Genomic DNA, 27,714 nt, shown 5'->3' on the forward strand with positions numbered 1-27,714 from the left:
TCAGTACCACGCAGCCTCTCGGTGAGGTAACATCGTTTCGCGGTAGATACACACCCCCTATTATAATTCGCCTCGTTCGACCGAACATTGTCGTGTGGAGTGCAGTGAATATACGTGGTAGTGCTCTTCCAATGTTATGGTCGCCTGGTACCATGTCGGACTTAATGTTTTTAAATGAAAAATGTAAGTACTGATTTTTCATTTTAATGAGATAGAAAAATTGTGACGTTAAATAAATATTTTTTATGACAATAATTATGAGTATCGTAAAGAATAAACTTCTATAACAATCTTAAATTTTGCGAGCCAGTTATTAAAGTATTAAGGTATTCCTAATAGGCCTAATTACAGACGCCACTTATTTTAAAGAGCTATCGTTATTTCATTTACAGCAGCTCTTTTACCTACGGTAGAAAATTATATATTTTGCAATATAATCTTTCATTGCCTAATTATAATGTCGTCATATTTTAAGTGCTAATTGAATAATATTTTTTTGAAAGTTACGATCTGAAAACGCCCTGTCCACAAGTAATAAAACTATGATTAAAATAATTTAACCGTGGAAACCTCCAAAAAGCATTAAAATAGTCTACATACATATATCACTAGAAATTTAAAACACCCACTCGTGCTTGGAATAGTTTAGATACCATACATACTCTCTCTTTTACGCCCAAATATGAATCGTAGGAAAACTATGAAAAACTGAAAATCTGCTGATATGAGGTAATAGCTCATAACCATCAAAGTCATATAAAACGCGAGTACCAAAGTGAAATAGCGCTCTTTCTGCACGAAAATCATTTTTCCCCTTTCATGGAAAAGCTTTGGCCGTAAAAAGAATCTGTTGGCCAATACGAAATTGAAGCAGATTTGGAAATCGAATTCATTTCTTGAAGCAATTTTATGGTGAAATACATTTGAACCTAAATCATTTAGCTGCAGATAATTTTAGAAACGCGGACATACGAAATATTAAATGCGTCCAAGTTTATTCCTTCATTCTACAAGCATAAAAGATAAAAAAATCCAAAGTTCTTCAAAGTCATGTAAAATTCATGAATGCATACTTAATTTGTAATTATGTTAGAAATTAAGCAGTGCCGCGTGACCTTGACTAAACGTGGTAGGTACAAGAATAAAGTGATGTACAGTACATAAATATATTGACTAACGAATATCGTGTATTATTTATAAGTTATGCTTTATTATAACACAAATAATATTATAAATCATGATAATTCCGACAATAGGTCAAGTATTATTAGCATTTACAATGAAATTTTCACACCTATTAATGTTGAAATGCATATAACATGAAAAGTGTAATTATTAAATACCTAATTATTTTAACTTGGCTTATATTCATTTACCTGGAACATTGTACGAATTTAAAAAGCATATTCTTTTTAGAAAGAAAATAAAATTCGATGTTATGGTTTACAATACAATTGGCTTTGACATTTATCAGAGCTTTGGCATTTAATTAAGAATTTCACTAATGATATTATCTCTATTTTTAGATTTTCACGACAGTTTTAAGTCTCTGAAATATTGATAAATACCGCGATATGCCACGCTGTAACATACATTGTTCGGTTTCCAGGAAGGAAAAAAAAACATGTCTCAAAAAATAACAATAACGCGGAAAACCATCATTAGAAATGTCTTGCACGTGTTCACGAAACAAAAGCAATTTAAACCAAATACAAAACAGCGTAAAGAACAGATTCAAATTCGTACAAAAAAATATTGTAACAGTGTTGTTACCAACGCTTTTCCGGGAAGATCCGCTTTCACCAGCGCGGCAGACAGACAAGACTTCTGTGGATTTTAACTTGTTACAAAAACCGTTAACGCCCCTCAAGCCTTTTTTGTCACCTAAAATGTATATTTATTTTATGGAGCGACATTCACAAAACAAGTATTACAAAGATTTTTTTGAAGTTCGTGTTTGTATTTTATATACTCTCTTCCAAATAGAAGGGAAAGCTTTTATGTTTTACGGTAACACCTTTTGTTTCCAGCTTTTGTAAGGATGTTTTAAAAATATTAGTAGAAAGTTATTTATACTATCCAAGTATCTATTTTACTGTCACTTTATACATTTAGTTCTCTTTTAAAACAAGAACCTAACTAATCTAATTTGTCAAACATAGTAATAATTTTCTTTTTCACAAAGTTAACCTGGTGCTATATGTTAACGTTCAAAATGATCTTTGCCTGAGTTTTAGGCTCCTTGTTCGCCCTTATCATAGACTGTGTTTTCATAACCGAGAATCACTAACTATTTATGAGTATGTTAGTGTACCTATAAATAAATTAATAGTCACCCATGCAAGTGTTGACCCTGGAAAGCTGTATTTGAACTTGCAAATTAATTTATCAGCGCAGCTGTCATTAAGTATTAACCTATGCCATGGATGACCTTTTCGACTTTCTATGTATTCATATTTATAGTGATGTATAAAGGCACGACTTGAAGGTTTTTTTTCAACTTATAAGATAGATAGATAGATTTTTCCTACAAAACTAAAATCTAATACCAAAGTTTTCCTAAATAGTTTCGAAACTGTATTCGTCCATAAGTGTTCCCTTTTATTCAAGATCTACTTTCGCACTAGTTCCTACAACTTATGCGTCAGTGCCTACAGACTTTTGTACTTAACACTTGAGTTAATCCCTTATACTCCTGGTATTGAAGAGCTGCCACTGTTTCTGGCTTTGACATATTTCAAACAAATTGGCTATTATATAGCCAATTTGTTTGAAATATGTCAGATTTAGCTCTCTGATAATGTCGTTCTAGACTTCGATCGCAGTATTCTTAGTATCTATCGATTTATAAAGCTATATTCGCGTTGAAAATTGGGCATAGTGGCAGTTTTACATTTTGAGCATACCGACTTGTTATACTTATATTTCGGTTGGAAATTGAGACCATCATTATCGTTCAACCGTGATACAGATAGCAGTAATTACCTACAATTTATCGCATGATATATCCTATGTTGTAATACCGCACTCAAATTTAAACCTACTTAATTACTACTAGAAATCTCAACAGATAAACTGCCGGTTGAGAGCAGACTTTGGTATCTTATTCAACCGTCGGCCAACATCGTCGAGGTCGACTTAAAGTGTGTATCTTGATAGATCGTGACCACTGGTCAGTTTCTGGTTAAACAAAGCCCACATTAAGATTCTACGTCGTACTTTCAGACTTCTAGGGCAAGAATCTTTGACTGCGACTGAAAAAGTTTCTGTAATACTCACTACTCACTATTAATCAGTATCAGATGCTGTGTTGAGCTTCTATAAATATGTTAGTGTCCAAATATGGTTGAATTGTATAAGGTAATTGTAGAAGCACTGAGAAAGAAAAATCTGATAATGTTATTTTGGGAACCACAATATAGCGTTGAGATTGTGTTAAATAATATTACACAACCCTAATTTCAGGCCGCAAGGCCAGATTCCGTCTTCACATAGCAAATATTCCATTTCTACGTACAAAACAGTTTGCCTTATCATTCATTAGAGGACCGCTCGCAAAGGGAATTGGTTGCGGCTAGATTCTAGAATTATTTTCAAGGCGTGGTGAATAGGCATCTTTGAGATAAGCGCTAAGGCCTTATTTTTGCTACTTTTGCTTGTTTTTTTTTTTTCCATAAATTGTGCAGTTAATTTTGGCTTATACATTATATCAGACTACAACGAGTCATTGAACTGTAACATAGTCAGATACAGACAGAGGTTATTGCCATTTATTTAGAGAAATTGCCAATTTTGTCCCATGCTGCTGACGACAATTTCCTTAAGGAAAAGCTCTACAATAAAACTTCGCTCGGCAAGTTTCAGGAAGGCTTATCGCCTAACTGAAACGTTTATGACCATTTACACTAGACTACGCAAATTAACCTGCAAGTAAATATATTTTCTACCTTTACTTAAAACAATTTTGTAGGTACATTACCGCTATAATTTTCTTCAATAAAGGATTCTTCCAATATCAAGAAATGAGTTCTAAATATGACTGATTTCGTGGCCTAGTAATTTAATAACAATTTATATATCAAGTAGTATTGGACAATCGAATATAATAACGGAATCGATACAAACGGTCATGATTGACATAAGTGATGATAGTGATTGAATGGATTGAAGGGTCTATTAATCTAGAAATCCTATTTAGCTTCGTGTACCTTCAGATGTTTATTTATCAATCACGCCTGAATGCCCAAGTGAATTGGGATGATATTTCACATCTAAGAAAACCATGACTCGGATCGGGATATCGACTTTTTGATGCAGAAAATAATGTATAGGTACTGTTCCCAGGGGAATAAGGATGAAATTGCAAAGAGTAACCAGAAAAAACATAACTTTGATCCCATTGGGTATGAAAAATCAAACGTAAAAAATTAAGAATGAAAATTCTCTGTCATTCTGTGAAGCATACCTGAAGAAACTTTGTCGGACCATTCCGCGATTTATTTAACTTTTTATAACAGATTGTGCAGCTTTCTAGCACTTTTCCGCGGTTGTTCAGTCTGTTTGAAACCTCGAGTTTGGTAAAATAGCAGTCGAGGTTGTAGTACTTTTGTTCCCGAAAACATCGAAGTACTATCGAGTTAATAGGCCTTGACAGTTAAAGAGGCTTCATGCCCTGGACGCGTCATCATAGGATAGTTTTGACTTTTAACCTGAGATCTGTTGTGACGTGATTTTTTATTGTTTCAATGATAAACATTAAAGACGTGTTTAGCTTTGACTATAGCCTACATACGTCATTAAAATTATTATCACTAAGATTATAGGGAAGCGTGATAAAGTAATAAATAAAGACAGTTATACAAACAAAAACATCATTAAAACAAAAAATAATAATATTGCGTTTTCCTCACATAAAGTTCTTGCAGAATTTACATAAATAATTACATCACTATTTACGCTTCGGAAAACTTTTATTAATTTATAATAATCCAGTGAATTAAATACGGGCCGAAAACAAAGAGAAAAAGACTAAAATGGAGTACATTTGCTGCACAAACATATTTAACTCGACGTGAAGCCGCTCTCGCAAGTATTAATGTGTTTTAATCCTATTATATTTATACAGCCAGCGTGTTTTTAATTTCGAACGCAACAACCGCATCAAAGTAACGGATAAGCTAGCCGACCCAGTATTTTCTATACATTTTTGCCAAGTCTGGTGGCAGATAACCACGTCTTGCTTATTACGTAGCTTTAAGTAGATGTACTTTTTGTGAACTAGTTCCTGACCCACTTCAGCTTCCGTGACGTAAATCGAAAATGAAATTTTATTCACGATGCTGGGATGTTATGAAATTATGCTACAAACACCTATTTGATAGGCTGACGTTTATTGGGAACCTTTTCACTTTACTCTGAACAAAACACTAGTTGTTTCATCATCACATCGTTTTTGTTCCCGAAAATGTTTTGCCTATGTTCCCGAAATTACAACGTAACCTTTGCAAATTTTAGCTGTAGTATCAAAGATATCGGGTATATTAGGCGTGATCTACAAAACCCCCTATTATTTACATCTACATAACCGGAAAATTGTATAACTGATATGAAAATCTAGTAATAAACATTAAATATTCAGACCACAACCAGTGGCAATGTTCCAAAAATTACATACCTATTTGAGAGGATAGTCATTATTTCCAGCGAACAAATAAACTGATACGATTCATGCATGCAACGCGAGTTACGACAATAGCTATATTATTACGAATTGTACTGCATTTTACTATACTTTACTACGAATAATTTAGCATACTTATAACATAATATTACGAATGTTTTAACCCCAAAGTTAAGCTTAATTATCCACTTCAGATATTTTTTTTTCCATGTAATAAGGTGAAGCTTATGACGGACATAAATATGAACTTAGGTTAGGCTTAGATACCTTAATAATTCTGGGTCATTTCTTATTGGCCTCTGAATGCCTTAAGGCACTAAGGGACTTGCAAGCTCGTTACCAGTCTTTTAAATAAATCTACGCTCTTTTCTCAAAGGTTTATGTATATGTTGTATTGGTGCGGAAATACTGCAGAGGATATTGTACAAGGCAAAAAGTTTCTTGACAGGATGCGCTACTGTTAACTGCAAATTGTCTTTGAATGATGAACTGCTGTCGTATAGAGCGGTAGTAGTATGAACGAATATTGTACCAAGTTGAAAAAACATTACGCAGTAAAATACGTTTGAAATAAATTATTGGTCGTCCGTTACTTTTTTTTTCTACAAACCGTACCATTATCAGAGCTTCAAAAGTTCCAAGGGAGACTTTAAAAAATCGCCAGCATTAATCTCTATCAATCTTGTTAAAATCCTTTTGGTAATTGCCATTCATTGAATTTCCTAGCAGCTTTTCTAAACTTTTCTACGTAGGCAGGCCCGTTAAAGGTTGTTCTAGTTCAGTCCATTAGATTAATTAATTAGTAGATGTTTTATTCTTTTGTCTGGCGCGGTTAATTTTTAATTTATTTCGCACAATGCTTGAAACATTTTAGAAGTATTTATGGCTAGAAATGTTGAGTGTGCTCGTGTTGCTGGCTAGCTCATGTATAACTTATTTTTGAAACCATAATGGTTTGACTAAAGCGTTTTCTTTTTTTATTTTAATGTAACATTCACAAATGTAACAGTATTTAAGTCGACATTTTGTGATTTACGATGGTAACACGTGTTATGTTCACTTTTTTTTACTTACGCAAAAGTCAAAATTTAAGTCACAAAATCTATTCGAGCAAAATCCGAAATGTAAATATTTATAGCGTTTTAAATACCTAAGTAAATAAATAAACTTGTAACTGTTAAATTAAAATATATCTTTTACACATTTTTTATTGTGTGTCCAAATCAAAAATACCTCTCGTTGCCCTCTAGGGGGTGATTAGTTCCACTCCAGTACATTCGTACTCCCACAGATAATTTATTAGGAAAAACAAATTAGTATTAAAGGACCAGGCTTTAATCCTAATTTGTTTTTCCTGATAAATAACGTGAAAAAAGAAAAGTTCGCAGCGTTTTAGCTACGAAAACCGTAGCAAACATTTTTGATTGTATAAACTTTGTGAGAGAAAATTTGGGAAATTCTTTGTCCTGGTGTTTACCTGACTTATTTTATTTATACTGAAAATTCGGAACTCGTATTTAAGTGGATAATAAATGTGTTAACTTTCTGTATTTAAGTACATTATCATAATGATATAAATTACTTTATATCAAGCACAAATTATTAAACAGATGATACTCATACCAATTACAGTTTTTATCACTTCATTGAATTTTACGACTGCGAAAATAACGGACGGCTAAACTTATTTAACGTTCATTCCTTACAACGTAAACTTGAAAAAACTACTTTAGCGGTACCTATTCCAATAGCCATAAAACCTTAACTTCATTACCCCGACATCGTAAAACTTTAAGTACATAATTCTTGCTTACATACTGTTAACGTGAGACATGACAAGCTAGCAAGTCAAAGCTTTATCCAGACAAAATTGGATTGTCTATCTACAACAAAAATGGTAAATATTATTTTTTTTGTACCTACGTGTAGCTATCTGTACTAATATAATGAAGAGGAATTATTTTTTGTATTTTGTTTGTACCTTTAATACTCCGAGACTACTGGACCAATTTTAAAAATTCTTTCAGAAACCGACAATCTTTCCAATTAACATAGGCTATGTTTTATCCCGGTACGGGCAGTAGTACCCATTTGACGCGAGTTAAAACGCGAGAAATCGACTAGTTTAAAATATCCCACTACACTGAAGAAGTTTATGATCTTTTAAGCAAAAGTGAAAGTCTTCAGTGTATTATATTCTGGAATTTTCAGGCATGCTAACCAAAGTCATGGCCTCTTACAGGACGATGTATGAGGGCCAGTAAAAATGATATATTCTCCGTAATATAAAGTTTGTGAAGCAGTATAATGTAACCCTACGAAGGCTATGCTGTAAGTTTTGATCCATTAGGGGTTTTATTTGAGTGTACCTAGTATAAACTCATAATTCAGTTTTTTTTTCTACGTAGCAATGGGTTTTATAATGTAAGAAACATGTGTAAGAAGTGTGCTTGTAATTTTAAAGAATATTTTTAATACTTATACTAAAAGATTCACCTCATAATAGCCTTCCATTAATCACCATTGAATAGCATTCCAGAACCATCGATTCTACCTTGAATACTTGGCAAGTACACTTGGCAACTACTTTAAACGATGACATAATAAATCTCAGTACTTAAATATACATAATAGATGCCGTAAAAACCGAGGAGATTCCATACTTGTATGTAATATCGATGAATGTACATCTATCTGATGACAACATATCATTTATTTCATAAAGGCAGCGATTGATCGAAAATAATTCTATCGTCTAGTGATTTTCCTGACATAGACAAGTATTGCAACTCTTTTATCTTCGTCGAAGTGATCAATTGAAAGCTCGCTCCAATTTACATAAGTTATACAAAGAACGTCTGGCAATATAATAATAAATATTACAAAGTTTCATTGAAGTATCGTTCAGCAATTTCCCCTTCAGTTGAGTTCCACAGAAGTTAACGGCTTTTTATTTACTTAGTTTATTTCTGAACAAATATGTTTAACGAAATAGGTCGCGCCGATATTATTTGGAAATAAGTTCAAACAGTTTTTGGTCTCGAAGTTTCTCTCTCGAAACGAAAATTTATATTTAGACTATTTTTTGTCTGTCTGACATTTTCTCAATTACAGAAAAGTACCTTCAATTTTATTCAGACGAGTTCTCACCCAATAATAGAATTTTACGTGGAAAAAATGGTTGATCACATTATAATTTGGAAAGTTCAAGAGCTCTTTGGTATTATGGGTAGATACTGTCTTACTACAATAATATGCGTTGCAAAATATTAGAGGGTATATAGTTGCCTCAAATAATGAACAATGCGATCCGTAAGCGAGAATAGCTCGACAATTGCTGCTTCGAGTGGGTCAAGTACTCAGCTATTTTATATCAGCGAAAACTCAAGTTCCAATTCTTCATCCTTTATTCAGTAATAGATTTTACTGAATACAGAAAGATTTCGTTTGAAAATAAACTGAATACCCACTGGTATTTGCAAGTATCTCTATTGAATAATGCCGATATAGATATGTCGAGGTTTGGCTGAGGACAACAATAGGACAACTGAACAAAGACCGGTATTCCCAAAATACCTTCTTATTGTGGTCATCCAGCAATCTTTTATGATCTGAGATTTCAGCTCCAAATTGCGACGAAGCAAAGCACCGTTGAAGGAGCCTAAATATAATATCACAGGAATGTTGACTTTAAACGGAGATGAATCTCCTTTTGTAAGTGACAAGAGAATTAATAACAGTAATTGATCAATTGTCCCTGTTCCATCTCAATTTATTTTAATTTAATTACGGCCTTAAAAATACGTTTCGTGTTTGAATCATTATTTAGTCCAGTCTGTGCACTTAAACGTCAATCTTTTTAATTAAAAGAGAAAACAAATGTCAATCCGATTAGAATACATACATTTTTAATTTCTCGAATTGGGTAAGGCGGCGTAATGGTATTTTTACATTAAACAGTAGGGAAGTTGCTTTTTTGAATACTAATTAAAATAACCAGCTTTTTGAAATTACTTTAAAGAGGGAATCTCTAAATTTTTTATACTGCGTGGTTCTTTGTTCATAGCTTTTTAATTAATTGTACTGAACACACCTATAATATAATTGTAACCTATACTCCACAGAGAGAACTTTAGTAAGAATACCTTTTTTATTTTACGGTAAGAATTATTAATTTAGTCAATTAACATAAAAAAAAATAATAAGTACGAACCAAGACTTAAAACAAACTATTTCTGGCTTGTTAACTACAAACTGGTGCCAAGGTGTCACTTAATAAGATAAACACTACAAGTCATTGGAATTATACGGTTTTGGCAGAAAACTGCCGAGAAAATGGGGTAAACTGCCAGTAGTGGATTATGGATTAAGATTTGGAAATTTTTAAGTGTTAAAATATTTAAACTTGACACTTTGGGGCTATTGGTCTAGTAAAATGGGATTTTAGAATCTATTTGAAGTTATTTTTATTGCATTGCATTGCAACAAAATACATATGGTTCTTTTTCAAAATATAACAAGGTAATAGCCATAATTTACTTTAAATCTTAGGTATCATGATTGTAACCGAGAATAATAATGAGCAAAATTCGATTTCAAAAATTAACCGTCTCAAGTTACCGCGTACTAATTTGTAACTAGTTGGCTAAATGTAATTTTGAACGATACAGTCAACAAGTCAGCTTGTTGGCGTATAGAGAATTATCGGACAGTGAGCCCTTTGACTAAACATCAAAGAGCCAGCTGTTTGATTGAACGACTACTTCAAGCAGTTTTGATGGTGATAGGCACTATTACTCATTGATCTCGCTTCAGAAATTGTCTTTGTTGGGGATTGTATGTAGCCAATCAAACAAAGCATCGCTTCGGCTTTTGACTACTTAAATCTCTTTTGTGTAGAACATACCTGTAACTCTTCAACAATTCAAAGTGTGACGAACGCAAATTAAACCAATACTCCGATCCTGCAGATCCTAGTACTTACTATATCTTCCTAATTACTTTTAAAAACCACATTGAAAATACTACGTCTGTATTTTTTTTACCATCTCAATTATAATGATATTTTCAATACGTTTCAATACACTATGTATGTTGACGTTTCTTTTAATCACGGAAAATATGTCTTTAAATAGTTAGGTCAAGCTTTTACCGACTTAAAAAAGCCGTGCTTAAGTAAGAAATAGGTTCTCAATTAATCACCATGAAACATTAAATCAAGTTGTTAGCTTAGTTGTATTGATTTGACATCAATATAACAACGTATAAATAAGTAATGTCTACTCTATTCTATGTTACAAACGTTTATTTTAAACCCAAAGCAGACGACAAAATGAGGGTCAAATTATTTATACAAGAGTTTCTCTAAGTTGTTATTTTAATAGTTTATGTTGCTTTTAACGATTCGGTGTGAACACATAAAACATTAACGCTTAGTGCTCAAATGTTTATTTTGATTGTAATGGTAAACGAACTCTAGAGCTAGAAATAGTATATAACTGCTAAGACCTCGACTGGCCTAACAATTTTCAAGCTAGAATGTTGAATTTTATGGCAGTATAATTTGTTTGCACTACCCATTAAAATTTAATCGTTTTCAACTGTGAACAATAAAATTATCAACAGTAATATTTTGTACTGTTAAGTATTAAGTATTTGTGTTACATATTTTGCTCTTCTTTCTGAGTAACTGTACACTTTAGCAAGAGACAAAAGCTTTCAGTTATTTAATTTTCACAGCTACAAAAATATATTGCCAAGGGTTTTTTATTCAGTAGTTCTGATGATATTATTACAGAAAGGTCAAAGTAGTAGCTATTATTTCAAAGAAAATTCAGCTTGTGAACGTCAAATAAAATCAAATTACATATTCGGAAGGAGGCCACATGGTGCCCTTACCCCCATCTTACCCTTGTTCTAGTCTATGTCCACTGACATCTATGTCAATTTATAAGTGACTACAGAAATTGTACAAGGAGACACTTTTAATGATTACAAAATCAAGGAAGAATTACCATATAAAAATATATAATTTATATTAAATTTAATTTATGTTGCTTTATATTTCTCTAAGAAGATTATGTCAAGGTTGTCATATTAATCCTCAAAAATATCCACAATATTTCGATATCGCATACAATTTTCGATATCAGCAAAATATTATGAAATAACAGGAATTCGATTAAAATACTTCTTTGTCGTACTTTGGTTCAGAGAGTTTTTGTTCTGTATTACGTTTTTCGTGAATAAATAATGTTATTAAAGTGACCTTTTCGTCTTCAAGGACCGGAAAGGGGGAGGTTAATGTATCATACTTTACCACATCATAATGCGTAGTTACGGGGTTAAGTCGCTATTTTAGGAGCCGTGTGGTCCTTTCGACCCTTCAATGGGCTATGATGAACTGCGGGTTATTTTTTTAAGTTTTATGGTTATTTATTTAAGTTCATGGATGTTATTGTTTTCGTATCTACAAAATGTATGACGCATTTCTCCGAGCGAGTTTAGTGCTGATTGACAGATAGATATACATGTTTAAAATATATTTTTCTGCTGTCATAAAAATCGCAAATAAACGATCAAAAAAACAAAACAGACTAAAACCCACGCAAATGTCAATGCCACAATGTAACTACAGGTTTATTTTCACAACTCAACGTATAATTGACAAAGAAGCCATTTTATTGTATAAATGTTGATACCACTAAAACATTTACTTACGAGAGCACTCAAAGCTCTCCCTAATATACCTTTTGCCGACGGTAAGTTCTATAAGCCCACTTGAAAGGGATTTTAACGACACTCCCTAAAACCATTTTTGGAAGTGTACTCTTTATGATCAAAGATTCAACGGCACGCGTTATTTGATCTACAATTTTTTCTATCCCCTTTTCATATTTGTTCTCACCTCTGTCAACGAGACTTTTTTATTTACATTTAAGCCGCACTTATACGTGTAAAAGAAAAAATCAGGATAGCACCAAGTGAAACAAACAATCTTATTTTTTTGAGTAAATCTTATAATTTCCGAAAATCTCTGTTGTTCGTCTATGTCTCACGTTTCGTTGGAGAAAAATGAAAATGTACATATCTTATGAACTACTCGCATAACACATTCGTTACATTATTCTGTAGATATTCTTCAAATACTACTTCTATTACATCAAAAAGTTTTCCAGTAATATTTTAGCAGTTTGTCGGCACAGGTTTCGAGTGCATCAAATAATTTATCGATTTTAACACAGCGTTAGAATTATTGACAATTGCGATGGTTTAGAATTTACCATCACTTTACTACGCCGAGTTATTTGAACCTATTTTGAGTGTAAAACTAATTGAAAAGTAATTTCAGCAAATCTGTAAAAAAACTGTGTCTGTACATTGAATATATTAAAAAAATAGGTTTAGAAACAGCAATGGAGCACAAATCCAAAAAAAAATTATGTCTGTATGTCTGTATGTCTGTTTGTTTGTACACGCTAATCTTCCGAACTATTGAACGGATTTCAATGATTTTTTCTTTGTTGTGTCAGTATTAAGCCTGGTCAACATATAGGCTATAATTTATCTTCGAAACTTGAAGACCTGATGCAGAACACCAACAGACCAACAAAACTATAAGAGATACAAAAATGGTGTCATGGCAAAAATTGTTTCATGTGATGAGCATTTTCAGCTGAGATAATAAATTTGAAGATCTGGAACACCTGATGTGGAACCCCAAGAGCCCAGCTTCTCTGTACCATATACAAGTATGCCGTTTTAGCAAAAGTTGTTCAATTTGATAAGCACTTTCTATTGACTTATACAAATTGAAGATCTAAAACACCTGATGTGGAACTCCAGGGGCCCAGCTAGACTATAGCATATAGAGGTATGACGTTTTAGCAAAAGTGGTTCAATCTGATAAGCACTCTCTGTTTTGACGTATAAACATCGAAGATCTGGAACACCTGATGTGGAACTTCAAGAGCAATACTACACTTGAAATGTATAGAAATGAATGTTATGAAATAGGTATGGTGAATCAAAAAAAGTAATTAGTCCGTCTTTTAGATAACCCTAAAATAATGGACACGTATTTTTTCTTTTCTCCTTCTCACAAACAAATAATAACGAAGATATAACACGCTTGAATTTTGTGTTAAGTCACTGCTTAGTACAAATTTTACATACCTAGACGTGGCGTCACGAGCCTCCACTCTCCGAATTTTTTGCGTTATATATATCTCATTATTATTTTGTTTGTCTCTTCCAGACTTCGGGACTACAGAGTTCCGAATTTTTGGGAGGCAAACGTGAGGCCAAAGCCAACACGCTGAAGCTCTTTTGAGACAACTTTAATGAAATGGTAACACAAAACCGACAATTATCCCTTTATACACTATAGAAATGAACCCAAGGACAATCCCGGTGAACGTCGTTAAAAAAAGACAATCTGTGCTATACCATTGCTAACTGTGGATGAATACTACTTGGGCTATTGTGATGGGATGCTAATGGACTAGGAATGGGGAAACTATGGGAACTTTGGCACCTGCCGATGACAATGTATTAGATACATGTAAAAATGGCAGGTGGAGACTCGCCAGCTCACTTACTGGGCCCCCGGGAATCTGTCACTGAATAGCAACAAAAGGGCAACAGGGACATGAGCGGCTGAAGTGTGAGGATACCTCGGCGGATTTTAAACGCAGATTACGCGCTCCCTGTGGGTCACTTACCACGAGGCACCTATCCTCCGAGCAGGGCTACTAATCCTGCTCAAGCGACTCCACTCTGGATGGTCAAGCCAAGCCAGAGGCGTGAGACCTACCCCCGTCATGGTTCACTCCGACCGGCCGGAGGTGGGGGACAGTATACTCTCCCTGGAGAACTCAGTATATATGCCCCGCGGGGCCTCTACTCCCCGTCATCAGCCTCAGATGTCCTGCGATGCTTATATCTCATATTATTGTCGTTATTATCTCAAGAGCCTTTGTCCCAATTATGTTAGGGTCGACTTCCAGTCACGATGCAACTGAGTACCAGTGTTTTAAAAGGAGCGACTGCCTATTTGACCTCCACAACCCGGTTAACCGCTCAACCCAACACCCCTCGGTAAAACTGGTCAGACTTACTGGCTTCTGACTACCCATAACGACTGCCAAGAATGTTCAATGACAGCCGGAACCTACAGTTTAACATCCCCTCCAAATAACGGTCATTGGTATCCAAAGTATACGTAGAAAGTACATACGAACTTAGAAAAGTTGCATTGGCAGGTACTTGCCAGACCTGGAATCAAAGACGCACGCTCATACTTGAGAGATTGGTTCTCTACCCACTAAACCACCACGATTTCCACTAAGTCATCACGACTTTGTCATCTCAGTAACATTTTATGTTTTTTTACGTCATAATACGCGTAATATTTTTGCCACACACAACTTAAATGCGGATTAATTAGAATCACTACTTTTATCCCTATGGTCACGTCTATTGCGGTTCAGTTCTCAGCGTTTTGTTTAGTCTGCTGTGCTTTTGCCGTTAAAGTACAAAAATTAAATATATGGAACATTTCTAATGGCTATGCGTATTCCGTTGTTTTCAAGTCAACGGGCCCTTAAAATTCAATATCAGACGATTCAGATCTTTGATTTTGCTGACCCCGTAGTTGCTGGCATAAGGGACAGGATCCGTGTACGAAGTCGCGGGCAGAAGCTAGTTTAGAAAATAAAATTAAAAAATAAAAATTGTCATATCGCTTCAGGTCTGAGAGTAGGTTAACAATGTTTGTAAGTGAGTTTGTATGTTTGTAACACTTTCACGCTAAAGCGGTTTAACTGATTGAAAGAAATTTGGCATTGAGATAGGTGGTATGTTGGAGAAGGACATATTTTTTTATTGGTTCTGTAAAAGTAGATTTACTTTTTTTTCAATCAAATTAATGGTCTTTGCGAGTAAAACATCATTACAATTTCCTAGAACCTATTAGAATAAAATTAATAAAAACCTTTCTAGTAATCAAACAGAAAAGAACTGATACTATTCAATGAGTAACATTGGTTTCAGCTGTACGCGTAGAATCAATACAAATCTACTCAGCAAGTCAAATAGAATCTAATAATAACTTATTTTTCAGGGTTCCGTAGTTGTGTTAGGAATGCCTATCATTACATCCGAGCGTCCTTTACTTTACCATATTCTCATCTAATCCAGTCATAATAATCGGTTGCTCTTTAGAAACTAGGGTTAATCTATTACATATTACACAAATATCACCGTTGTTTTTCATGAATGAATATATTTCTAATTTGCTTTAGTCGTTGGAATCATTCGAACCCTAGTTAAGTTCTAGTAGATATCTAACTCGTACGAAGGTACCGATCTAAGAGACCATTAGCGTAACAACATTAGATAACACTGGTCAACAGCATTTTTGGTGCAAGGGTGAAATATATCATTTCTTATAGATAATTTGATACGTAATCGAAGTCCAGAACATAAAGTTGCACTTGCACGTAGGGATTTAGAGATATACCCCTCCTAAAGTACCAAAAACGCGTTTTTTAACGATATTTGACGATTTTTTTGAAGGACAGCAAAATTGTTTTTTAGTTTCTATCTATAGCATTATATAGTACTACTCTTCCCGATTGAAATTCATTTTTATTTCGAACGCTAAGAGTTTAAATTTTCATGAAATATGTATACAGCTACGATAGTTCGATCTTCCCTATATTTTATTTGGCCTGTTAGTATGAAAAAACTCCACTTTATATTTAAAATGGTATATATTGAGAAAGAAAACTTGCAAAAATATATACTAAAATGGGGTTAATGCGGGGAAAGTAGTACTATATAATGCTTTAGTTAGAAATTACTAGAAAATTCTGCTGTCCCCAAAAAATTACATCAAATATCATAAAAAAACGCGTTTTTGGTACTTTGGGAGGGGTATATCTCTAAATCCCTACGTGCAAGTGCAACTTTATGTTCTGGACTTCGATTACGTATCAAATTATCTATAAGAAATGATATATTTCACCTTTGCACCAAAAAAATAATAATAATTTGTTGACCAGTGTAATCTTACATAATTTCCAAGCTTTGTTTATCTGATTTGATATAGAAATGTGAGTTGTTTTAGGCCTGATAGGCGGTCGCCCATTTAATATGGACTTTACAAAAAATATGTATTTCAGTCTGTCATTTTTATTCATGACTTCAACTATTAAAAAATAGGTCTCTAATGAGATACAGATGGATCCCCAATTCAAACATGTCAAGAGTCTCTTCGCAGTCGTTTTTTTAACTCAAATTTATGAAACAGAATCTGAAATGAGGTATAAAAATTTCGCCTGATTTTTTAAGACTTCGATAACTCAATGTAAGTCTTAATGTTAGGGACTATCTTCAAGTTTGAGTTTGTAAAGTCTTGACTCGACTGATTGCTTTATAGACTCTATATGAGAATTGTAAATGAGTCTACCTCCTTATATCTGGGTTGTGTCATGCATACGTTATAAGTTTTATCTTTGTTATTTATTAGGTCAAGTGGTTTACTTACTTCTGTTGAATTCATGTAGGCATACCTAATAGGTATCATTTTTACGCTTGAATTATGTCTGTATATCTTTTCCACTTCAACGAAGTTATTTAGGTATCCATTCATAACCTTTGTTTCTTTATGAACAGTACCTGCTGCTAGATTTTGTTCGATAATATAAATAAATTATACTTCCATCAATATCACCTTCTGATCGAAACTGTGATACTAATAGGTTATTTGCAACACGTTTAGGTCACAACTAGCCACGAAACTCCATTACCCTTATATCGAAAGCGCTCCACCTCGCCATACCTAAACTATCTAAACATTAACCACTAGTTGTGGCTTCACCTCCTACGGCAACAGAGTGCCTACTTAATTTCTCATATACTTCGTAGAATCCCACATCGTGATATAAAATGAAAATTGCCCCGCTACAATTTTATAAGCTGACTCCTACCCGCTCTAAACCGCAACCTCGAAAGTTTAGCCGTAGCCAACGGAAGCATTTCTTATTCACAAACACGCACGAACCAATTACGTTGATTTAAATAATTCAGTAACATATCTAAGGCAATCTAAGTTTGTTAACTATTTTGCGAGATGTGTTTAGTTATGGACCACGTGGCCTCGGGCGTGAGGGTATTATATTGAGCGGAGGCTCGTAACACTTAAAGTGTGGCCCACAATGTGCTCACCAGTGTATAATGCGAATATAATGTTGGCGGCTCTGGGAAATGGGAATCTTCGAATCCGAAATCACTTTGACACTAACGGGCGCAGATACAACGAGAAGCGACTTCAAAGCCATTTCAAAGCAATTCCTAGAGCCTCAATAAGCAATAGCGCGGAATCTTACCAATAAATTGCGGGAACTCAATAACCTTAGCACATTTGGATAAGTTGGGTATTAAGATTCTGTGTGTGTCTTCAAAAAGTCCATTTAGATTAAATGGAACACTTGGAAATGGAAACCAGTACCTAATAAGATTACAAAATTTACGATACGTCGCGTCGCGCCGATTCTCTAGTCCTTATTTAATTTACAACTTACTATTACTATAACTATTTTTATATTCTTATGAAAAAAGCCGTCAACAACACACACTGCTAATTTGCTTTAGCAAAGTAATTAAGCAGCCATATGATGACAAAATGTATTAAAAGCGTTATTGATTAAAGTATTTGTTGCTATATATTTGTTGTTTACTTACAGGTAAACGGCGAGCGTAATGCGTCCACGCCTGTGATGTCTCTAATATGCAGTGCGACGGCCTCTACTTCGTGTTTCTAGCGTTATGCTGCATCCATACCGCATCTGGTAAGTACAAACAACATCTATCAACAACCTTGTCTGTCTAGCAGCACTATGCTTATCACTAAAAAAGAAAACTAAATAAAAACGTGTCTAACTAAATAAATAAATAAATGAAACCTTAGCAATTTTCTATATTAACAAATGGATTAAAGCTTGAATAATGTAAAGGAAGAATTTTTGCACCTAGCATCATAAAAGCAACCTTTAGATCTAATGAACAGCGAAACAAGCATTAAAACTTTAGAGCACTTGCTAGCATGCAATTGCACGATTGCCGAACAAAACAACACTACAGTTATGAAAACATACATTTTATCCCACTTTTATTAGTACAAATAAAAATTAAAAATACAGAATGAAATTCAGTCAATGAATGGTTGAAACGAAGTGAGTTTCGAGAATGCCTATTACATAACCGACCTCCATGCAGTATCAGATCCATAGTTTATTGATACAACGGTCAGCATAACCAATATCGGATTCCAGAATCGACTTTTGAATATTTGAAGCATTTGACGAGTGTTCATAAGCGCGCTTCACAATTTTGGGGGTGGTGAATTAAAAAAAATACATATCGTTATAGTTCGGCCATTCAGAGAATGCGTTCCTGACACGTCGCGATTGAACTGACGACGTAATAACATTCATTGATTATTGATATAATAATGTTGTTTTAATGCTCCTCAATTGTTAAAACGGTAAACAACCAGCAAAAATATTTTTATCGTAACTGCAACGCCATTGCAAAGTTACGTCGTCAGTTCAATCGCGACGTGTCAGGAACGCATTCTCTGAATGGCCGAACTATAAAAGCAAAGCACTTTAATAAAATTAATACTTATCTTTTTTTTTACTTCAAATTAACACTGAGGAAATGACAATTTATTATATTTTACCAGCATGAATTTTTATATGTATACGGCTAGGTGTGGTAATGATCAAATGATTTTAAATGTCCTATGATAATAATAAATCTTTTGAGAAAAATACACGAATTTTCATTTTTAATCAGCGTGTTATTCTGTGTATGCGTATTTACATTACAAAGGCTTTTCCGGTTATATTGACCGAAACACAGGGAATGCCGAATAAGATATTATTGAAATGTAAAAGCTAAGATAAAATAAAATATGCTCTTTAACAACAATTCATTCATGAAATTCGGTACATACTAAACTTGCCATCGAGGTCCATTACCAAAATCCCTTACCTGTAAACATACGTTCAAAAATAAAAAAGTACTTTCACATACTCGTAGAGTGCCGTCAAAATCAATAATTAACATTATAATCTAAAACTAATTAAGTAATTAAACACACAGGTATCCTAAACTGAGTTTTTACTATAGAAGTTAAATTATAACTTAAATATAAGTAATACTAGAAGTACATATTTTGATTTGATTGAAAATACTTTGAGTCAAAATTCTGACCATATAATTCCAAAATCCAAATAATTCATAAGAACAGAATTTTTTATAGGCCACTGTTTTGTAGGAAACGGACATTACCTTTAAGAAAAAATATAGATATAAATAAGATTCCTGCTTATAGTGGTCACAACTTACTAAGTCTAGGAATTGGGTCTCGGGCTTGGTCACTAGTATTGTTCAGAATTGTATTAAAAAAAAATTAAAATACCTATATAATGGTAACTCCATAACAACGTAATTTGAATATCATCTTGTGAATAGTAGTTTTCATAATGAATCGAATTTTGAATAAAGCATAGGTACTCTTTATTATATAGTGAATTTAAAGTAGAGTTTAAATGGATTTGCGTCAGATTATAATTTTATCAAAAATGATGAATTTACTTGAATTGAAAAGTAAATGTAGGTATTAAATCAATGAAATTCGAATATTTATACTAGGAAATGAAAATCCCCTTTTTACCTATATTAAATCCATTTTTTAAATATTCATAGAATTTCTACGAAATTTCCCATGTATTTTACAAGGGATATAAAACAAATCAGAAAGTCGTGATCGGAAATTCAATGAACCAGATTTTTGCCCATTGAAAGTTCCTTCTAAAAATAGCTATTCTCGTCCATGTTATTGTAACTACAATGAAGGTTTGGGTTAAGCTTATGCGAGTACGTATGTTGATATATCTGGTAACAATAGGGTAAGTTGTCAAGCGTCTCATTTTTTTCTACTACTCCAATTTCGAAACGTGTATAGGAGAAAAACTACACTGTAGCACCCGAAGACGTTGAGACGAAATTTAGTGACTTAAAGAAATGCTTTTTAAAGCAAGAACTGTATCTGTGCAGAACCGTTACGTTTTCCTGAAGATTATCGAACAAATGTTGTTCGGAGACGTCGAAGCGATGAGAAGGACAGTTTGGCGTTGTCCAGAGAGATATTCAAAAACATCACCAAGCAACTACGCGAAAATATTAAGCGCGAAGGAGCGACTGACAGGAACGATCAATTGTTACAGAGTGAGTATCGATTTTCGCGTCCGCAGTTAGTCTTGGACGCCCGTGGTCTTATTTTACATAAGAAATATGAAACTGCTTACTTTATTCAAGACGTTTAAGCGTAACAGTATCAGATTTTATACATTTCTCCTTTAACGATGCTGATAACTTTCTTATCGGAATTGAAATTCTGATAGCTACTTCCTGAATTAAATAAGACTGATTAACAAAATAACTTTTTGTTCGTCGTCTAGTTTAATTGAATTTTACTAAGCCTCCTTTAAATCAAGGGTTATATTAGTTGTTTAGTTTATCTTCAGTCTTCCGTTTAGTGTACTCTAAACATGTTGGCTACAAAATGTTATCTAGATAAATTACCTACGACTGATTTATCAATTGGAATTTCAATTAATTTCTGGGAGATAGTTGGTCGTACACCAGGATCATTTAATAATTAAATCAGCGATCCTTGTCAAAGTAAATTACATTCTTCCACTTTAAATTACTTTCAGTACTGCAATAAAACAATTTATTTCGAAACTTAAAACAGATAACAGTTGACTATCAACTCTCTGAAAGAGGTCGTTCCGTTTTGCATAATTATTTTTGCCACTAACAAAATTTTGTCTACATTATGCACTAGCTTTTTTGATAAACTAAAACATAATAAAATTAAATAGCCGTAGTTTTTAAATAAACGTTTTTTTCACGAGTACCTGTTTGTTTAGTTAATTGTTAATTAGTTTAATTATGACAACACACTGCACTATTTTTATTGCTTTTACAAGCACGACAACAACACAATTGTATTTTTAGAGCCACTTATTTATCCTTCTAACTCCGTAGTACATTTGATGACGTAAGCCTTTGGTTTCGTTTACCAACAGACAAGGTAGAAGAGTCACGCCCCTATGTGCCGTATCAGAGTTACCATGATCACCATCATGAACACCATTGGGGGCCATACTTCGAGGAAGAGAAGTACACTCAAGTGACGGCCCATGTGGGGGCCGAAGCCTTGCTGAACTGTAGAGTCGTCATGCTCAAGGACAAAACGGTAACTAACTTATACATTATTCTATTAATATTATAAGCGCGGAAGTTTGTCTGGATGGATGGATCTATGGGCGTTTGTACCTCTCTCAAGCAAAATCTTGCGAATGGATTTTATGATGAAAGTTGGCAGTTACATAGAATATAGATATCAGAATAATACATAGGCTACTTTTTATCAGGGTCCGTACAAACGCTGATAAAGAAGCTAGTTTTTCAATAATATAACAAAAAGTGTCTTTGAAATATACATCTTTGCCGTTAGTAGACCTGCAATTTCAAAGGAAGCCTCTTTCGCTCTCTATATACGAAAAGTGAGAAAATCACGTTTATGGACATCACATTATCTGTCTATTCAATTGTGTTTCAATTCAAAACGTTAGTGTACCTATTTTGAATCAAATGCATTTGAAAATCTGTTCCTAGAATGCTATCAAACTTACCAATTATATCAACTGTAATCATTTTCATTTGTAGGCTATATAAAGGTCTAAAAACCTACTATAAAAATAAGCCTGAGTGATAATGAGCTAAAAGTATTATATAGTATTTAGTTTCAACGCAACCATTAAAATAAAATATCAGTATTTTTGCTTTGGATTTCCGAGAAATCATTTTTTATTTTCCTCAATGATAAAAAAAAATGTTTACACCATTTTCGTTTAATTTTTTTATCTTTCATTTCATAGCAAGCCGTGAAACACTTTGTAATTTTAGTAGGCGTATTATTTCGGTTTCTAAAATTAGCTCTTTTATAAAATAAGTCAAAGGCTGTGAAGCATCTGTAATGAGTCAAAGAAATTGATCATGATTATTGCTGAATGGTTATTATGGTGGAAGTGAAACATATACCGTCTTACCACGAAAACTTTTAAACCTCAGTTTAAGACTTGTCTAAAAAAATGTCAGATTATGAAGTTAACATATGGTTCATTTTGCAGCCACAATTTTTTTTGACAAGTGTAAAACAGATGTTCAAGTTTTTATAGTAGTTGGTTCCCGTAGCCGAATGGTGACAAAAATATATCCTGTCCTTCCTTCCTATCCTGACCTTCTCCAGGGTTTAAGCTACCTCCCTTCTAATTTCAACTTAAATTGTTCAGCCATTGTTGAGTTATAAGTAGTGTAACTAACACGGCTTACTTATATACACAGATGTATTGTTTTATTGTTGTTTCTAATGTCTATCATTGACGCAGGTGATGTGGTTGAGAAACACCACGGAGTCAGCGCAACTCCTCACCGTCGGTCCAGCGTTATACGCCGGCGACAATAGGATAGCAGTTAAATTCCAATACCCAAACAACTGGAGGCTCAGTATGAACCCAGTGAAGTTCACCGATGCCGGTCACTATATGTGCCAAATCTCCACTCACCCACCAAGAACGATATTCACCAACCTCACCGTACTACGTAAGTAAACAAAACACTACCAAATACATAATGTATAAGTGGATCGAAAGAAAATAGTAATAAGTCCGTCTTTTAGATAACCCCAGAATGATGGACAAGTATTTTTTCTTTTCTGTCATAAACAATTAAAAACGAAGATTAAACACGATTGAATTTTGTATTACGTCACTTTTAAGTACAAATTTTACATAGACGTGACGTCACGAGCCCCACTCTCAATCTTTGTTGCGTTCTATCTGAGTAAATACTTAATGTTTGGCCAATCTGAAATGTGGACTAATTATAATCAAATTTTTAACGCTGTTGTCACGCCGTTTCTTCGCTTTCTGTTAATTAGCCGTCTTTTGTTCAATTCTTTTAATAAACCTGATCTATTGTGTGCTTTCTGAGATTAAGGCTACCTTTTTTATTTATTTCACATATCTTCTTTATCTCTAGTTCAGTTTGTGCTTTGGCACGCCATTTCATTTACTTAATCGCTTCTGATATTACCGTTTAAGGTATTTTTCCTTAAAAGAGCCTTAATCTCTATTTGCATGTAACAGCACTTAATGACGTCGTTTCTTGCCTTTTTTATGTGGTCTTAGACAAAAAGTATTTACTTGGATTTATAAGTATTGCCCCTTATAGCTATTTTCTTTCGTGTATGTTTGTCCACGGTAACGGAAAGGCAAGGCCTTAAAAAAGTAGTAAACTTTTTATTAGGCCTCGAAGCCCTGTTTGTGCCTTTTCTGACAAAATAACTCAAACATAATTATGTTTTGCGTCTCCGTGAAGGAAATAATTCAAAATTTTCCCGGAGACTGTGATAAACCTACAAATTATAAATGTGGCAGAAAATGTTAAATTATTTAATTTTCTTTGCGGCATAAAACGTGTTATTATTTTACATTGTACAATGTACTATTATTAAGGTCGTATATTTTCGCAATTTAAAAGGATATTTTTACTTTCAGCCCCTGTAATATCCATAAACGGTGATGAGACACATGATGTGAAAGACAGGTTTTATAAAGCGGGTAGCGCGATAAAATTATCCTGTATCATATCAGAACAATATGTGTCGTCTATATCTACGAAGGCGCCAGTAACAACGCCTTTGCCTACAACTACACCCTTACCCGTAACTACAACTACAGAATTAACTACAAAATTGAGTACAATATTCAATAGAATAGATTTAATGATGAATAAAAGTTGGAGTGTCGAAACTACGACGATTACCTCAACTGTTAGTGTAAGTACTACTACTAAGAGAGCACCAGAAAGGATGACGACTGAGTTGACTACAATCAAACCAACGACACCTCCAGTAGAAAATAATGTATATGGAATTGTTTGGAAGAAAAATGGAAAGGAATTTTCTGAAAATGTCACTTGGAGGAATATGAGGTGCGAAGTTATTTTAGTATTTTCTTCAGAGCAAATGTTTAATAATGTTGAAGAGTGTTAAATGTTTAATTTCCTTTTCAGTGCTACCATTAGTGTAGGGTCGGCATCACAGAACGACAGCGGAACGTACTCCTGTCACTTGCAGAATCATTCCCAAGTAACGATAAATGTTCATGTTTTGATCGGTAAGTGGTTTATTTTTATATTAAACCTTTCACAAAAACCTTGAAGTATTTAAATAAAATGATGATTTTTTTTTACTATCAAATTCAATATTGGCGAAGCATTAACAATCTTAGTTTTAACTATAGTGCTATTTTAAACTACCAAGATTTTCTTCTAAATGCTTTGTCATTCATAGTGAAGTTGAAACTATTTCACTACGAACAAAGATATGAATTAATAATTTACTGTCGCAGTATAACTTTGTCGTTGATAGTTTCGTACAATATAATAGAATAACTGAGACATATTGAAAACTTTGGAGAAACTTTAACAATTTCATTCTGTTTATCAGGCGAAAATCAGGCTGCAGTTCAGCACAACAGGGGAAACAAATGGACACTTTTCTGGCAACCACGTGATTTAGCTTTAATTTCTTTCACTATTATAGTTTTATTATTTGACCCCTGATGGAAAAAAAACTAAATTATGATATTAAAATATTTCACGCGACGAAACGTCTTAGTTTGCGTTACGACTAAAATTTATGAACGCCGGGAAATGAGAGTGTCATTCGAGACATAAAATGTGATGTTCGCTGATATTCCAGCAGATTATTTGAATTTAGAATAAATATATTTTTATAGATATGTTTCTAACCAGTTCTTTTTCTAAGAAATGTTGCTGCAATATGGTTGAATTTTCCTCAGAGTCTATTTCAGTTTGTAAAGCATTGGACCGGGATTGTGAAATAGGTATCTAATAAATAAATCCTTCGACATCGAGTGTAAATCCTGTTCGCTAGGATATCAAATTCAAGGAATCGAACTATCCTTATGTATTTTTGTTTTGCTTGAAACAGTAAATTTTATAAAATATCTATAAAAATATTTTTATTCTGTCATACAAATTTAGAGTACGATACATTCGACCATGAATTAGACTTAACTAAAGTTAAAACTATGCATATAAACCTAGTCTAGTAATTAAAAAAAGTCTTCAAAATCTGTTGTAAAATAAATTCAAATACTTCATTGGTTCATAGAGGATGTAATAATTATTTTTGACAAGATGCAAAGAAGCAGCTTTTATAAAAAATCCTTTGGTTTACAAAAGGCGTAATTCACAACAATGCATAAAATGCTCGTAAAAAGGTTTTAGTACTTTTTTAGTATGCAGTGAGTGATTACGTAAAGTGCTATCCGTGAACATGTAATTTTAAAATGTGTACATAATATAATTTGACTGTTGAAATATTTGAGCGTTCAGATTTATGATTTGTTGGATATAATTTAATTTTATACTTTATCGAAATTCGAAATGTTTACACAAAGTGTATTTAGTTTAAGACAACATTATTACTTAAAGTAAGGTTAAATGTAGACTGTACATAAATTCCATTTTGAGATCTATGATGACAAATGGTATGACTTTGAACCGTGTAATATCTGTAGTATAATAATATTATACTTAACATGTATTTCAATACAAAATGTACAGTTAATGCTACTAAACTCTTATTCTAAGGAATACAAACTTTCTCGTTTGTAATATAAACATAGGAATAATGCGAGGCGAAGCCAAAATAGTAACTTTATCTATAAGATATTTTATATGTTGTTGCACATTTTTGTTAATAATACACAAATCTCTCATCTGTAAACAAAAGAAAGACTATGTTAAATGACTGTAAACTATAAAATAAACTTAACATTATACTAAAGTCTTTCGGTGGTTTTATTGAAGTTTCTTTAAGCATCCTATCGAGTAAAATGATAATGACTATCTCTTAACTAACTATAACTTTAATTGAGCAGTATTTAAAATTATTAGACTAAAATCCAAATCTATCAACATGAATGTTACTGACTTAACCTACAAAGTAGCGCCTATGTTTCCCTGCAGTGGTACTGACACTGGGTTAAGCACATACTACATAATTGGACCTAAAGCTATTCTCATTCGCGTGAATGAAACAATAGAAACTTCCACATGAGTTTGCGTAGCTTTTAACCAAATTGAACCATCCTATATAAACCTATCCAATTGCTTAGTTTGTTGTCTTTCCGCCTTTTATTGAACGGACCAATTCTGGTCTTCGGCACAAAATTGTGTAACCCAAGCCTTGGGGTCGAAGTTTTATCAGCAAAAACACTCGCTTTGAATGAACCCTTTGAAAAGCACCTTATGAAATGCAATATAGTGAGATTTGTATTACATACAAAGCTGTGAAGCGGGCGATATCTTCACCTTTCAGGGAGAAAATGGGAAAGGGAGGCGACGATGCAGAAAATCAATTCAATAGTTGCCTATACAGTGTATTGACTAATAAAGAAGGTGACCTTTGATGTTTCTATCAACGATTCATCGCTTGATGCATCCAACGGTCCCTTTTTATAGCCATTGTATGGTAATTGGTTTGAGAAGTAGCGAAATTTCAATAGAGACGATTTATTTTTACCCCTCCTCGAAAAAAGACGTATTTATACAGCAAAAGTACATATAAGAATTCGTGAATCGAATACAGAATAAAAAATTGTTAATCGGTAAATCAACTCCCAGTAGTAATTTTCACTCACATTTTTGTATCTAATCCGTTAGGAAGCTAACTGAAAATACTCGTCAACTAACACAAGCCCTCATTGTGACGTCATTGTCTCCCCACACATCAAAGCGTACCCTCTTTCATTCACTTTTACGATACTCGGAAAGATAAGAAGCCCGCACGTTGTAAT

The 27,714-nt window shown here is 33.5% G+C and overlaps 1 protein-coding gene across 2 annotated transcripts; it reads left to right on the plus strand.

Annotated features, from left to right (window-relative positions):
* The first annotated feature begins 26 nt into the window (after window positions 1-26).
* On the plus strand, window positions 27-26,705 carry LOC124636932. Of its 2 annotated transcripts, XM_047173217.1 has the most exons (8): window positions 27-183; window positions 18,430-18,534; window positions 20,810-20,980; window positions 21,847-22,016; window positions 23,212-23,425; window positions 24,382-24,817; window positions 24,899-25,002; window positions 25,335-26,705. In XM_047173217.1, the coding sequence occupies exons 2-8, from the start codon at window positions 18,474-18,476 to the stop codon at window positions 25,448-25,450; spliced, it is 1,272 nt and encodes a 423-aa protein (XP_047029173.1). In that variant the 5' UTR covers window positions 27-183; window positions 18,430-18,473; the 3' UTR covers window positions 25,451-26,705. The 2 variants fall into 2 exon arrangements, with proteins under 2 accessions (XP_047029173.1, XP_047029174.1); XM_047173218.1 differs by lacking the exon at window positions 20,810-20,980 and having other exon boundaries at window positions 36-183.
* The last annotated feature ends 1,009 nt before the right edge of the window (window positions 26,706-27,714 follow it).

Source organism: Helicoverpa zea, chromosome 15 (assembly GCF_022581195.2).
Source record: "Helicoverpa zea isolate HzStark_Cry1AcR chromosome 15, ilHelZeax1.1, whole genome shotgun sequence".
Classification (NCBI taxonomy): Eukaryota; Metazoa; Arthropoda; class Insecta; order Lepidoptera; family Noctuidae; genus Helicoverpa; species Helicoverpa zea.

Coding starts and splice junctions, on each gene's coding strand:
- LOC124636932 (XM_047173217.1), top strand. CDS start 18,474: ATGCAGTGCGACGGCCTCTACTTCGTGTTTCTAGCGTTATGCTGCATC. Junction 20,981..21,846: donor GAACGATCAATTGTTACAGA/GTGAGTATCGAT, acceptor GTTTACCAACAG/ACAAGGTAGAAGAGTCACGC. Junction 23,426..24,381: donor CACCAACCTCACCGTACTAC/GTAAGTAAACAA, acceptor TTTTACTTTCAG/CCCCTGTAATATCCATAAAC.